Here is a 16,518-nt window from a genome sequence, read left to right as displayed (position 1 = left end):
CTTATCTCCAAGATCTCAACATATACCCATAGAGGGTCCTTGTCTAGAAATCCTGCTGATGTTGTGAGAATTACGTTAACAGCGTGTGTATTTGTTGCCCATTTCACTTTCTCCTGACAAGCTCAATCGCTGATTAGATTATAAAAATAGACATAAGAAATTTACCTGACCCATGACACTGATTTTCATAGTTGAATGTACACATTCACACACTGCAGAAAAGCATGAATTACAGTATCATTTGACCCTTTCACTGCAGTGTACATTACTTATTACCTGACACCCTTCCTCTGTGCAGTACATCTTAAAAAAAATATTCTCATTAATTTAACACATGCATTAATGAGAGGTGATAAAATTGTGTCAGTGAGCCAGAAGGATGTACACACTGCCAAATCTATAATACAGTATAAACTCTCACGTGCACTAATTCCTCATGTACTGTTTTTCTTACCCTTTCTATTGTATTTTTACTTGCATTAGTACACAAATATATAATACACTGAAGATACATAATAAAAACACAGAGGGCACATGTTTGAGTAAAGTATTATGGTTACACAATACAGGGTCACTGATCACCAGAAGATTTTCATACAAAAGACCAATGTATGGCATTCAACTATGTAGAAATCAAATTTAGCCCCCTTTCTGGTAGTTGCAGGATGTTCAAAATTTATTGACCAAACACGAGAACACAAAAGTGAATGATTTTTTTTAACTTTTGTACCGTTCTCTGCAGCAAAAGGGTTAATGGTGCCAAGATAAGACTCTTGGTAAAGTATTTGTAAACAGCCAGTGAACAAAAGCTACCATTATACAAATCCACACATTCTAATAAATTGAAACATTTGCTTTAATAGTGTATAAACTTTACTAGTCAGATTTTTCATACAGTATACCTTTTGAATTGTCATAATTTTTGTGCTATTACTACAGTACACAGTACCATGTTTCTTGACTGCAACAGTACACAGTTTGTTACCTAATACAAATTAAGTATTCAGTACATAAGAATGATTACACAGCTGCACAATTAAGTATTTAACATTATCATTAACAGCTGCACAATATTTTAATTAACATTATCATAAAAAGTATAAAAATATAAATGATATTCATGTGTTAATTTAAAAAATTCTGTATTTTTCAATATTGACACACATTAAAAAATCATAACTTGTCTTGGTGATAGGCTTTCAACGTTTTAAAATAATCTGCAACTCTACCATGGACTTTGTTTTAAAGCAATTCAAAGTAGCAGATCATAGGTCATGGGACAAAATAGTTAAAACAATAGTAATATGTGTTATGCAATGATGAATAAATTGTAACTACTGTACTGTTTAGTAAATTCACAAATGCTTCACATTAGTGCTTGTCTCAAAATGTGATGCAACAACTATTTTAGCTTGTATGGGAAGAAAAATAAAATAAACAAATCACAGGTATTGTCCATGAACTGAATTATGAAAACTTTAAACATGAACAAGCCTGCAATTATAAAATATGCATAAAATTATTCAAATTACCATACAATATTGAGAACCTTAGGTAAATTTGAAAATACTGGCAATGAGATTCATATCCTGAAAAAATTTAATACAAGTTTGATCACCCAAAAATTAAAAAATTTATTTAAATAATCTTTGTACAATTAGTCAATAGGTATTGTGCTTCAAATCAGGTAAGAGTCTGATGTATTCTATGATGAAGAAGAAAAGAAAAAAAACATATTACCCCTGCGGGCAATACCTTGTGTACGGTATAAGATTATCAATCTGTTATCTTCATCCCTCTCCTACGTTTGTGTGGGGCGAATCATGCAGTACAGAAACCTCAAACGGATGAAGAAAATTAAAGGAGGGAGTAGTGTAAGAAACATAAAAAGTGACAAGAAAGAGCAATGTTAACAGGAAGCAATACCAACACTTAAGAACTGTTAATATAGATGCAGCACCATTTACACTATTTTTTCCCTATATTTGTGAAAGTAAATGACACTTTCCAAAAATAATATAGAAACCATTTAAACTGTATTACACTGCAGTACAGGTGCTCCTCTACTTACGAACTTTCAGAGATACAAACATCATCACTGAGGGGGGTTACCTGCCAGAACAGGTGTTTAATGTGGATGAGACTGGATTATTTTGACAAAAATTCAATAGAACAAACATTACCTAAGAAAAGAGTGAGCCAGGTTTTAAGGCTGTATTAAAAGGTATAGCTGTACTAAATATCCATAATCTTTTCATTTTTTACAATGAGTTTGGTATCTACAAGAGTGAAGTTGGAGTTACAACTGGATTTGCAAACAAGCCTCAGGAACGTAACTCGCTTTAAGTAGAGGAGCACCTGTACTATCCTTCATGAAGGGAGAAACACACTTTCCTCATATACATCAGGGTCTGAGAGGCACCTCATTGTACTTGCAATCAAATTGACATTTTCTCAAAAGTGGTTTAAATATAGTTAAATATCTTTCAGAATCCTAAGATTGTGAGGCACAGCAGAGTAGGTGATGTAGCTGAAAACACGGGAGGGAGTACACCAATGTCAGTTGGTGAACAAGAATGACATCAGTCTCTAAGGACATACCTAGATTTGGTGTTCACTAACCAGAGGACCTTTATTTGTGGAGACAATAAGAGATGTAATATGGCAGGAGAGCTCAGTAGTTCTTCAGGAGGATAGCACTAGAATGGGGACACTGAATGCAAATGGGATGTAGTAATAAATAGGAGAGGACATAATTATGGATAGTGAGTCCTACTTACAGCCATACATTTATAGCCATGTTTACACTGCTGACCACTTACCTACATTTTGAAATTAAAATTTAATCTTCAGAATACAGTACAGTATATACTTTCTATTTCTTTTTGTTGCATCTTACACCATTCTCAAACTTTTCTTGGCTTAATGTTTCCCTTTTTGTGTACTTTCTGAAGGAACCTATTTTTCACACATTAATGTATACAAGCAACTACAGTACTTGTAATGTAAAACCAAACCAACTTGCAATATGTTTCATCAATATGCTGCTGGGATCTTCAACACAAGTCTGGCAATACTTGGATGATAAAATGTTTGGTCAAGATCCTGCAGGTGTCACAGTGCCTCCAATAACCTTAAATAACTGTTTGAACTAAAAAGAAACAACTTACATTCACAAAGAAATCTAAAACCCTCATTCATAAAGATGATTGAACTAACTATGACTTTTGGTTTTCTCTTTTGGTTATCTTCTGCATTCCTAAAATTTTTCAATTTATAAAATACTATAGACAGTATTTCTTAATCATATACTGTACTGTCATCTATTATGAAAATAATAATTTCTTTAATTAAAAAATATGTCTTGGTCAACCAATACCAGATTAACCATAAAAAAATGCACACTATGTATTTAATAAAATGCTATCTAATGATCAGTTCTTATTCACAGTAATGGCACCGATAAGTGGCATGTAATATGTGGGAATGATTGAAAAATTATTACACAGTAGTAATTAGAATTACATACTGTACAGAAATCTGTATCTATAAAACCATATCAATAGCTTTATTCTAACACAAGTTATTGACAATGGTAGATGATGGATCAGTTTTAAGCAAAGCTAAACATATACAGTAGTTTGGAAGCTCTGAGTGGAATATTTGATATTGTATCAACTAATATTGAATCTCAAGCAAACTGTAAGATCATCAAGTCAGAGTAATCATATAAACATATAAATAATTCACCAGACTTAACAGTCTCTCTCATTACCTGATATACTCAACAATATACAGTGTAACTAACAACAATTTATCAGCTACAAAACATCAATCTTTGGCCTTTACAGTTCATCTTTTACAGCTTCTGAATCTGTAGTGACTGATTTTTCAGTCTGGTTACTGCTGGATTTGGTTGCTGCCTTGGCTTTTTCAACAGCTGCCTGGATAATATCCTCTATGGTAGTACGTGTCCCCCAAGCTGCAACAACATGGCCTGTCTCATCCACCAGATATTTGTAGAAGTTCCAGTCTGGCACTACTGATGATTCCTCTGTTGAAAACATCATACTCCAGTACAAAGAAATCCTAAAAATTCTGATTACATAAAAATACCCACCAAATTAAATTTAATATTATGTGGATTATACTTACCTTTGTTGGAACCAAAGTTGATATTCTTCTGTAAATTTTCCAAATCCTCCAAGACAATTACAGAACTGTACAAACAAGTAACCTGCCTCCATATCATGAGATTTATATTGCTATTATAAAATAACTCAGGAAATGCACCATGAAAGAATGACTGACAGTAAATGAGAAAGCATCAGTGTTGCTCTTGAGGGCAGATAACCAGCATACCGTAACAATGAGAAAGGGCGTAGAAGAATCAAGGGAATTTATCATATATAAATATTTTCCCAATAGTGTACTGTACTTGTTCCTCTATATCTAGGCCCTATTCTGTTAAAATGGAAATTCCTAACATTGTAAACAAAATTGTACAACATACCAGTAAGTCTTTTGAAAGCAGGGTCAGCATGCTCCCCTATCACTTTGATTTTGTTGAAAACTGGGAACTCGACATCGAACTCATTAGTAACAAACTCAATGATCTCAGGCATGTTGAGTGGTTCTTGATCACCAAACTGGTTGCAGGGGAAGGCAAGAACAGAAAAATAATCCCCAAAGCCTGAAAAAAAAAAAAAATGTTAGTACACTCACTCAAAAAAGTATCTTTATGCGTTTGTGTTAGACAATATGACACAACGAACAAAGGATTTTGACAACGATACTGTGACAACAGGAGTCAGTGTTCATTTTGAAATTCATTGGCCCTATTCATAAAGATACTTTTTAAATCTAGAATACATAATTAATATCAGAGAGTGGAGGTACAATACTACAAGTGCAAATTTGTATTTACATATCAGTCAAAAGACAATGAAAATAAAAATTCTGTTAACATTGATGTGTAAAAATATCAAGCAATGAGCAGTTCAGAAGGTATGAACAAAAACAATACAGTACTCTACATATAGAGGTATGTTATAAAGCCACTCCCATCTTGCTATGATACCAACTACTTTTATACAATCAGAAATGGATGTGTGAATATAATTATACAACAAAGCTTAAGTACGGTGAGCCCTCTAATCCAGCACCCTCAGGGCCTAACCAGTGCTGGACCATAAAAATTCCAAACCACAGATAGTCATCCAAAGTCTGGTGAGTAAAAAAAAAAAAAAAAAACTCTCCTTTATCAATAAATTAAATAAAAATTCAAAATAGGTAATAATAATAATAATAATTGATATCCAGTCAATTTGACCATGGACAACTGACAAAGCCATGAGAGGTTTGTTCCAGTCAGTCTTTATGCCAGCAGCATCTGGTGTTCTTGCCAGGCAGTCACCCATCAAAGTACTAACCAGACCCAATATTTCTGAACTTCACTGATCGGACAAGAAGCAGTGTTTCCAACGTGGTAGTAGCAAATATGTTTTGGCAACATAAAATATGATCATTTTCCTAAAAATAACACAAATGTACAAAACAGTAAATACAGTACTGTAATACAGTAACAGTCAGCCCATCACGAAGACAAACCTGCCTACAAGTGAGATTTATATTTATATATCTGGGGCGGCATACTCAAAACGCCTCATCGATTCACAGTGCAGTAGCAGAATACGGTACCGTAACAGTCCATAAATTTCTCAAACTCAAAATTTAATTATTGTTCCATAAGCAGTCTGTGACTTTAGTGTTTACACTGTAAATTCAGTTCTCTTGTCCGAAGGTAGATGGCAGTGCATGAGCTAGTTGGCAATAGTTAGGCTCAGTTAACAAAATCAACCAATCACAAGGGAAGAAATCAGCTGAGATCGACGCGTGATAGTTGCTAGACATACTTCAAGTGTCATTAGTGAAGATGGAATTATGTTTGAGTAATACTTGAGGACAAGGGTTAACCAATGATCAAAATAATCCTATACAGGAGAGAGAGAGAGGTAAAATTGCATAGCAGTGGCATCACATTTTTTCTTGCAAAAGCATTTTTCATAGGTTTTTGGTTTAATACAATCAGTACTTCTTATGACACAAAATTAGTGAAATGTACTTTACCCTAAGTAACTAACACATTACATTACATAACCCTAACCTAACCTTACCTAACCTTTACCTACCCAAACCTTTACTTAATCTAATCTTTACCTTACCTTACCTTACCTTACCTTACCTTACCTTACCATAACCTAACCTAACTAACCTTAACATGCCTTAACTAACCTAACCTAAATTTACCTTTCCTTTTTTATAATCCATTTGCAGAGATAATCAAAGGTTAAAGTGCATAATAGTGGCATCCTAAGTTTCGTTTATATATGATCAACAGATTTATAGATATGTTGGAGAAATGATTATAAAAAGTTTGTTATCTTTGCAAATGTATTTTTTAAAAAAGAAATTGAAATTTTCTAGAGAATTTAATTGTTTGTCATCTGCATTTTAGCTTTCTTAGGTTAGGTTATTTAAGGTAAGGTAAGGTAAGGTAAGGTAAGGTAAGGTAAGGTAAGGTAAGATTAGATAAGGTCAGGGTTTGTTAGGGTAAGATACATTTCACTAAATTTGCAGTGGAAAAAAAAATAACTACTGAATGTATCGGATAAAAAAACCTATGACCATAATTCTTTTTCTAAGAAAAAAAATGCAATACCACTGTTAATTTTTACCCCCTTTTTTATTAGGTTTGATGAACTTAGATTGGGTTAGGTATTATTTAACTATGAGTCATGGGTACTTCTTGGATACTTGGCAGAGTAGCTTGGTATAACTTGGTCCTAGCCATACCAAGAAGGTGGAGTCAAGGCAAAAATGTTCACTTGACCTCATATTTGGCTTTCATTACTGACGGATATCTACGGTTATACCACATTAATGAGGTCTATCTGCAAGTTACTCAAGTCATAAAAAATATTTGAACCATAAATTTGGACAATACAAATCTTCTATTTTGGTACAAATTACTTGAAAAGTTGTAAGAAGACAAAAGCTGCGTCTTCCATTCTGTGACAAACAGAACACACCTCAAGCCCCTTTCTTCTCATAAAAATCTTCACTAAAAAAACAAACTGTAATATTTTATTTTAGCACGCTGGATGGACAAAAACATTTTCTTCATTATTCGATGATCAAACAAGTCTAATAAGCTTATTATGACATTTTATTTGTTTTTCTATGCAACTTAGGAAATAGCCACTCAATTATATCCATGTTGAGCATAAAGAGTAGCAGCTAAAGAGTATCCTAAGTTACGACTCGAATCAGGACTCGCTTACGGAGTCCACTGACAAATATATGTTTTGAGCATACTAATCGGAGACTGTAACTCCAGTTACGGGGTAAACAAAGAGACACAGTCCCATAAATCACTTTTGAGTATGCGGCCCTTGGTGTGTTTGCACTAATAATAGAAATTTAAGAAATACCTGTACAAGTGTACAGTATAACCAATCATTTTTAAAATTAATTATGCTTGGAGGGAATATTAGTGTGTGTACCTTATGTAAGCCCACTGTGTATGTACATTCAAAGACAAAAGTCATGTCGCGGTTTTGTCCAAAGATTAAATATAACTCGTGAAACATTATGAGAGCCCCCCACCACAAGGCAGAGCGCAACAAAAGTTTACCCCTTCGGCATATGTTTTCACCAAATTTCACGACACAGCTTTTGTCTTTCATTGTACACGATGCATCTTAAGATAAACATAACACTCTAATTATCAATAGTGTACAGTATAGATTTATACTCAATACTGTATAGTATCTTAATATCCGGTGGATTTGTATTGAAAATAGTAATTTATGAAATACAGTATATTAGTATTTTTTTTTAATACAGTAATGTGTGCTTGGAGGGAATACAGTCCTATATTAAACTTCATGTAAGCTAGGTGCAACTTATGTAGTACTGGTGTTACCATAACTTCCATTACATGCTGGTCTCTTCAAACCCTATTAAACAATAAGTGATGGCTTTTAAAGCAGAGAACACAAAACACAACCCTGAAAGAAACATATGTAATATATTTGAAGAGGTTCAGGGAACTGGGACGCTACCCTCTCCAAGCAGTTTTGCAAACAAATGCAAAGACAGCCAATCACAAATCATGTCAGACCACAGGGTACAGTACTGGACGGTTCAGCCTGTATAACAATATCAACACCAAATTCACTTACTCAGAATATCATGTAACTTCTTTAGGGCTTGATAGGTTCCTTCTGTGTACCCACATCGACTGGCCACATTCACAACAAGTGTCACCTGCAAGAATATTTGTTGTTTAAGTAAAGTTTTTCTAAAAAGCTATAGTGCATAACCAATTATGACTAAAAACAAATCAATCAACCTAACTATATTAGAATAGGTTGGGTCAGGCTATACAGTATGTATAACTTTATTTTATCCTCTACTCCACTGATCAGCCTGTTAGCTGCATGGACGGTCGATCCTGTCTCTGTTACGTGCTGGTGGCAAGTACTGAGCAAGTACCTGTTCCAGAATATATCTGTACCTGCACCAATGTTGGTCAAGTCTGGTTCTTGAATAAGCTCACACTCAGTGTAAAAAAAAAATTACATTATATTTTTAACAGAAAACATTAATTTGCCAAAAAATGGAGGTCAGATGTGAATAAAACACACACACACAAAAAAAACTATTCTCATACCAAAGGAACCAACCTACCTAACCAACGAGATGGAAGAGGAAAGGAGACAAGTGACTCTAAATGAGAAGTATAACCTCAGGAAAACCTGGCAAGGACCTGCGGACAACCAACGGACGAATACCTGTATTAACTTAACCTAACCTATCATAACTTAACACCTGCTGTGGGCAAACTTACTGAGACGGGGGAAGCGGCTGTGAAGTCCTCCATATTAGCCTTCAAATTTAGTACCATACAAATTGTATCATTAGAAATTTTGGTGCAATTCTGTAAGTTCCTTCAGGAGATAACCGTTTCCTCCACATCTACCTTACGTAGTGTCTATTTTGCCGTGACCGGTTATGATCCTTCTAATGCTATGTTTCTGTGAGTGCGCTCTGTTTTATATGAAGGGGGTTCCCCCCTGGCTAGGAAGTTAAATAATGTTAGGTAGGTTTCTTTGGTTGGTTAGGTCAGGTTCTATTAGGTTCTAGTAAATGTTGCCTCTTTTATAATGATAAATTTCCATGCACAACAGAAATATGGTTAGGTATGTTTACAGCTACACAACGATTGATTCAAGGCTAAATGAACGCCAAATGCTGGCAGTCATGGTCAAATGTAGTTCTCGCATTGTTCGCCGGTGATGGACGATTAGCCAATCACAGTGCACTCATGGTAAAATAGCGCTAGTAGGAACTTAGCCGGTCATGGCATAATATCCACTGCCTTTACCTTCCGGAGTAACATCTAAAACTACATTCCTGGACTGGGATGGGGATGACTTATGTCACTTCATCCCTTTGAGATGTATTAATGTTTTTTGTATCTCAATAAACGTATCAATCAATCAAATCTAAAACTACTATGATAGTTTCGGTGTACAAGAATGGTAGGGTATTGCCCAATATCTTTATTTTTATCCTCTTCAGCACTGATCGGCTTGCTAGCCGCTTGGACAATCGGTCACGTCTCTGTTACACACTGTTGGCAAGTACTGGGCATGCACTGGCTCCTGAATGTATCTGAACCTGCTCCAGTGCTCCAGTAAAGTCTGGTCTTGAAAGAGCTCACACTCGGTGTCGTCACAACACTCTCTAGCAGATTGTTCAAAGAGTTCACAACTCTCACTCCGAAAAAGTTACCCCTCACAGTTTTATGGGCTTGCAGCTTCTTCAACCTTGAGCTGTAACTCCTTGTGAGGCAAGCATCCGCCAGCTCCAGGTAAGGGTACTCAACTGAGTACTGCCCTTTGAGATGTTTATACACGTCACTTAGGTCCCCCCCTTGCCCATCTGTAATATAAGCTAGGCAATTGCAGGCGTTTTAATCTCTTAGGGTAGCTGAAGTGCCGAAGTGCAGGCACCAGTCTGGTGGCCCTCCTTTGGACATTTTCAACCAACTGACAGTCCCTAGCATATCTCGGGGACCAGACGGGGTGACAGTACTCTAGACGGGGAAGCACCTCGCTCTTGAAGATCGTTACGAGGGACGGACCGTCTAGATATCTGAACGACCTTCTTATAAGACTTAATAATTTAGTTGCCTGATTAACCTTCTCGTGGGCACCTACATCCACTACAACTTACCTTGCCACGGTATTTTTCCAGAGACACGTCGTTTCCTAAGTGATCCTGGACCTTGTAACTGTAAAAGTCTTCTCCCTTACAACTTCCCAGGGCAAGTACAAGAGACACGCTTAAAATAATAATTCTAGACATCCTTGCTGAACTTTTTCTTGAATTTTATAGGGCTGTGATAACTCAGGGAACCAAGAGCTTTTCTGTCTGATTGCTGCCCTTTTCCTAGGCGAGCTCTGACAGCGTGTGTGGGTGTCTGTCTGTCTGTTACCCTGTACACTCTGAGCCGTGTTGTTTACCCTATCTGTTTGTCCGATTCCCTGCTTAATACTTTAAGTTTTATAAAATGTATTTTTACACGTCCCCATGCAGGCATAACCTTTTAAAATTAGACATGATCTAATTCATATTATTATTTAAAATCTAAATGTTACAAATTTCTGAAAGTGAATAATCTTTAATGGAGGTAAATATTTTTGTTTTGTAGGTATAGTAAATAGGAACATTTGGGAGTTGACTGAACTTCCAGATGGTGAAGGATGCCACAGAGTAAAAAGAAATGCAATTCTATATGTTTGGTACGTTGGATTAATATTCTCATAAATATCAGTTTCAATTAATCTACCTTGTTTCGAGTGATTTAAACTTATTTTATGTATAATTTTATTCAACCAATCAAACAGTCACAAATATAGAGGGAAATAACGTATTCAATTGAAAATGGTAACTATAATTTTTAATGCCGCCGTACGTGACGAGAGAGTTTCTCTATATCTTTCTTTCTTTCACCTCTAAATGATTCTGTAATACTTGGAGCATCACCATATGCCATTCCCTACATCAGTTATGATCGCCCCTCTCAAATTAGCTTGTGTATTAGTGATCATGTTACCCGTATAGTGTGAGGGAGTGCCACAAGACGTTAAGCGAAGGACATTGACACATTCTTACCTAGCAACAAATTCGAAGGTTGGAATCTCTTGAGATGCAAAATTGAAAGTCAAGGTTTTTCTGTACAGTTTAAATGGACGGGTTCTATTAACGACATAATTAACGTACCATATGTCCCAACGGGATGAAGAAAATGTACCAGTTGAGACTGTGTGTGAGAAGGACCTAGGTGTGTATGTTGACAATGAGCTGAAGTTCTCGGGCCATTGTGAGAAGAAGGTAATCAGGCAAATAAATTATTGGGTCTTATAAGAAGGTCGTTCAGATATCTAGACGGTCCGTCCCTCGTGACGATCTTCAGGAGTGAAGTGCTTCCCCATCTGGAGTACTGTCACCCCATCTGGTCCCCGAGATATGCTAGGGACTGTCAGTTGGTTGAAAATGTTCAAAGGAGGGCCACCAAGCTGGTGCCTGCACTTCGGCATCTCAGCTACCCTGCGAGATTGGAGCGCCTGAACTTGCCTAGCTTATACTACAGACGGGCAAGGGGGGACCTAGTTGAGGTTTATAAGCATCTCAGGGGGCACTACTCAGTTGAGTGTCCTTACTTGGAGCTGGCGGACGCTCGCCCCACAAGGGGTCACAGCTCAAGATTGAAGAAGCCGCAAGTCCGGAAAACCGTGAGGGCAAACTTTTTCGGAGTGAGGGTTGTAAACTCTTGGAACAATCTACCAGAAAGTGTTGTGACGGCACCGAGTGTGAGCTCTTTCAAGAGAAGACTTGACCAACACTGGAGCGGGTTCAGGTACATTCAGGAGCCGGTGCATGCCCAGTATTTGCCAACAGTGCGTGACAGAGACGTGACCGATCGCCCGGGCGGCTAGCGAGCCGACCTTTGGTGAAGAATATAAAGGAAAAGAGTCGTGACCGATCGCCCAAGCGGCTAACAAGCCGATCAGTGGCGAAGAGGATAAAAGTAAGACTGAATAGCCGGTTGCTCTTAAGTCAACCGACGAACCCGAGAAGTTCGAAAACCCAACTCTCCACTACGCACGAAACTACACAGATGTTATGATTATTTATTTATTTATTTTTATATATCACCTTCCTCAGTGGAGGGCTGGTATTACTGTCACTACAAAAACTCCTTATATCCGTACACATTACGTTACCTCACAGAGTTTGACACATCGCCTAACCTGACCTGACTGTGAGACAAATCTAACAATGATAAGTAGAAATCGTAAGCCAAGACAACAAAAAGTTCCAGAGGCGGATTGCAAGCGAGGTCCAGTCAAACCCAAAATCAAAATTAAGAAATAGAGTAGGCGTATCGGATGTGAGGCTTGAAGATGGTAGTTATGCAGATTTTGACCAGGACAAGGCGGCATCGAACAAATTCTTATCCTCAATGTTCACTGGAGGATACGAACAATCTTCCAGCTTCTGGCCCACATTGTGTTCTGAGAAAGACTGCATTAATAGATACCGAATACGAAAAGGGCCTGGGTGTGTATGTTGACAATGAACTAAAGTTCTCGGGTAATTGCGAGAAGGTAAATCAAGCAACTAAAGGCTAATATTCGTCCATTGGCTGTCCGCAGGTTTCCAATTTTCAATATTACAAAGACTAGAAAAAACGAAACATACGACTTCATATAATTTCTTGTGCAAATCAATATTAACGGAGTATCTAAATAATTTCTGCGCGTATATTTCTGTATTCGCCTCTTCGTGACCTTTAAGTATCGTGTCATGTGATTTGGCTGTCCAATCATTTTTAACCAGCTTTTCACCGCGCACTTTCAAATTTTGAAGGCTTTCGTGATGGCGTGTTATAAGTGCTCTCTCCCATATCTATGTATTATTCAACGAGTTTATGAGAACGACAGTGAAACAATACAAATATTACAAGATCTCGGTGTACTACCAACATCAAGACTGTGTTCTAAGCGTGGAAATTGTTTAGTTTTAAAAAAAGACAAAAATTACCATCCTCCACCACATCCTTCTCCAGATCGTCCCGCTGTACCCTCCACCACAGTAGCAGGTAAGCTCCAGAAAACAGGGCTAGGTTATATGTATTATAGGTTAGGTTAAGTTTGGTTTGATTTGTTTTTTGTTTTGTTTTTGGTTTTATGGTGTGTTTTAACTTTTACTCAATCCTGACCGCCACTTTTGTGCAAATTAGCGGTTTGTTACACATGAAAGCGTTCTTTTGTTGTGTTGCAAAAACAGCCAATTTGCACAAGAAATGAAGGTCAGATTCGAGTAAAACAAACACACCACAGAAACCTATTCTTGTATCAAAACAAGAGGACAGCCAATGGACAAATATTTACCCAACTAAATTAATAGGTCTTATAAGAAGGTTGTTCAGATATCCTTCGTAACGTCTGAGTACTGTCTGGTCCCCGAGATATGCTAGAGACTTACTGTCTGGTCCCCGAGATATGCTAGAGACTATCAGTTGATTGAAAATGGACCACGGAGGACCACCAGACTACGGCACCTCAATTACCCAGACAGATTAGTACGCCTACAATTGCCTAGCTTATCCAATAGACGGGCAAGAGGTAACCTAATTGAGGTTTATAAACATCTCAGAGGGCATTACTCAATCGAATGTCCATACCTGGAGCTGGCAGACGCCCGCCCCACAGGTTGAAGAAGCCACTAGTCCAGAAAACTGAGGGCAAACTTTTTCGAAATGAGAATTGAACTCTTGGAAATAATCTATGTACCAGAGTGTTGTGACGGTACCGAGTGTGAGCTATTTCAATACCAAACGACGCTTCTACAATTCATTGTGTGAAATACAGTACTGTTATCCTCTGTGTACCCAGTACATTTACCTTGGTGTACCATTGCACCTGTCCAAATTACCCTAACCACACCTACACGACACGTGTGCACCTCATTGTTCGTACATCCTCGCACATCTCATGTAGCTCACTATCAATACTAACCGGGAAATTTATCACAGTAGTTATAGAACTGTTTGTATTATATTCTGACCTGTTATCGACTATCTTTCCCTTGTAATTTGTCAACTACAGAAATACTTTAAGCCCCTGAAAATGTTTCGTAAGTCATGAAATTTATCTTGTCTGAACGGTCCCATCTCTATGAACAATATTAAAAAAGTGGAACATGCAAAGTTAATTGCCCCTTAGGCAATTGCTGATTTAGATCCCAAATGGTGACCAAGTTTGATGCAAGATATCCTGGATACAAACCACCGACAATCTTATACACCAACTGTTTTACTCTACCTGTCACATGTGTATAATGTTATTTGCAAGACTTTTGTGACCGATATGATCCTTTGGGAAAAGACTTACCTCCATATCTAAATCAAAGCCCCACTATTTTATTTTGATTAATTTGTAGTTTGGCTGTTAGGGTTTGGGTTGTCAGAGTTATATGAACAGGAATAATGATTTTTGTATAAGGACTAAGCAGGGAGTAGTGGCTTGCTCTCACTACAACCGCTCCGCCGTTCTAGTCTCAGCCAATCAGCAGCGAGTTCCATATCACAACCTCCACTCCTGAACCACTCGCTGATTGGCCACCTGCCGTCCTCGCCTCAGCCAATCGGCAGCGAGTTCCATATCACAGCCTCCACTCCTGAACCACTCGCTGATTGGCCACCTGCCATCCTCGCCTCAGCCAATCAGCAGCGAGTTCCAGACCGCAAGAAGACCGCGAAAAAAGAAGAAGCCAAAATTGAATCCGATATTATAAGACTACAATTAACACCGTTTATAGAAGTGTACGAAAATCTTCCGGAGCAAGACCAAGAAGAAGAATGGAAAGTGAAAAGTAAAAGAAGGAACAAGAAACGGAAGAAGTCCAAATCAAATTAGTCGACAACCAATCAGCTTCGGCCGAAATAGCCTAACGGCGCAGTGGCCAGTAATCCCCAATACCCCAGATGTCACTTCTGCTCACGTAACCATAAGTCCACCGTCTGTGTTCCGAAAATCAGAGATCACCTGAATGGGGGTGGTGTGGGCCATGTTGTTGACCCCAGGTGCTGCAGTTGTGGTAGCTGACACACTGCTGACTCTTGGCACTGCCTCAAACGTATGTCTGTTCCAGCTAATAAGTATGATGATGATCATGATGATGAAAAAGCTGTTACAGAGTATAAAGTATTTTATGACCAATCAGAGATGGCAAATTTTGTGAGAAAGATCAGTTGCAAGAGTGTGTCAGCAAAAACTCATTATGACTCAAAGGAAGTACAGTAATGACAAACACCAAGGCATGTGTCTAGGATCCCTTCTGGGGGGTACATAGAGCCTTAAGAGTGTCACAATGGAGAAGACAAAAAAATGAGGAGGGGTGGATCAGACTTACAGGAAATAATTCAAATCACTGCAAATGACCCAAATCCTAAGTGATGTCACTGGATAGCCGGTTTTCAAATTCTCCGAAGGATTCCAATTTGCTCATATCACCATCCATAAAGGAGCACATAATAAACCCGAAAAGCGTATACTGAGTGCCAGTTTGATAACCTCTAATGTTGATATTTCATTGGTTGATGTCAACAAATGAATACCATAGATCAGAGAGTACTGTACATGATTATGCTTGGCAGCAAAGCTTGGTACAGTACAGTTTTCGCCCTTAGTAGGGTACCTCCATTGTAACAGTTATCCATCTGGAGTCCATTATGAAAGCAAGTGAAAACCTGATTTCAGGATTTGTTAAATTCTTAATTTTCAGTCACAGGTAAACTTTACACCTATAATTTCTTTCTTAATTTCTTAACTGTCACCTTATCCCATAGCAACTTGAAGAAATAGGAATGTATCGCCTCAAAATGACAACCAAGTAGCAAGTTGCTACTTGCAATGCTTCATATGTTCTGGGTAGCCTGATGATAGGTGAATCTGTAAATAATTGACTAATGTAACTTAAATTTTAAGTTCTAGGCTGGCCATCTTGGAATAACTTTTTATTTTTGAAACCAAGTACATAATCATAATACAGTACAATAGTGTAAACCTCCACAATTCCAGACTAACCGAGAGGAAGATTAGCCTGAAAATGTAATCACTGCATTCTAAAATTGGAGAAAGGGCCCTTGAGAACCTACATGTGTGAGTACTGTACTCATCTCCCCCCTGCCCAATTCATGGAAGCCATCACAATAGCACTGAAAGTATCACAAATCTACTAAGTGAGTGAATGTACACATTATAGCTGAGTAGAGGTGACACAAGGACAGTGTATGGACAGCACGATTATATGCAAAAGACCGAGTGAGAGGCAGGCAATGACTCCCACACTTCCATTGTTCTATAACAACGTTCCTTA

General features: G+C 37.7%; 1 protein-coding gene across 1 annotated transcript; it reads right to left on the bottom strand.

Annotated features, from left to right (window-relative positions):
* Nucleotides 1-2,170: 2,170 nt before the first annotated feature.
* Nucleotides 2,171-10,601, bottom strand: LOC121874537 (glutathione peroxidase 7-like). The gene is made up of 4 exons (XM_042378704.1): nucleotides 10,306-10,601; nucleotides 8,247-8,331; nucleotides 4,514-4,693; nucleotides 2,171-4,054 (listed from the first exon to the last, which is right to left on the bottom strand). The coding sequence occupies exons 1-4, from the start codon at nucleotides 10,435-10,437 to the stop codon at nucleotides 3,846-3,848; spliced, it is 606 nt and encodes a 201-aa protein (XP_042234638.1). The 5' UTR covers nucleotides 10,438-10,601; the 3' UTR covers nucleotides 2,171-3,845.
* Nucleotides 10,602-16,518: the final 5,917 nt, after the last annotated feature.

This window comes from Homarus americanus, unplaced genomic scaffold (genome assembly GCF_018991925.1).
Source record: "Homarus americanus isolate GMGI-L3 unplaced genomic scaffold, GMGI_Hamer_2.0 scaffold34360, whole genome shotgun sequence".
Taxonomy (NCBI): Eukaryota; Metazoa; Arthropoda; class Malacostraca; order Decapoda; family Nephropidae; genus Homarus; species Homarus americanus.
This window is presented reverse-complemented; position numbering and strand designations above follow the sequence as displayed.

What these genes read in the sequence shown, in the direction of transcription:
- LOC121874537 (XM_042378704.1), bottom strand. Translation starts at nt 10,437, where the DNA reads ATGTCTAGAATTATTATTTTAAGCGTGTCTCTTGTACTTGCCCTGGGA. An exon ending in TGGAAAAATACCGTGGCAAG is followed by an intron (nt 8,332 to 10,305) that starts GTAAGTTGTAGT and finishes ATATTCTTGCAG; the next exon opens with GTGACACTTGTTGTGAATGT. An exon ending in TGCTTTCAAAAGACTTACTG is followed by an intron (nt 4,055 to 4,513) that starts GTATGTTGTACA and finishes TGTTTTCAACAG; the next exon opens with AGGAATCATCAGTAGTGCCA.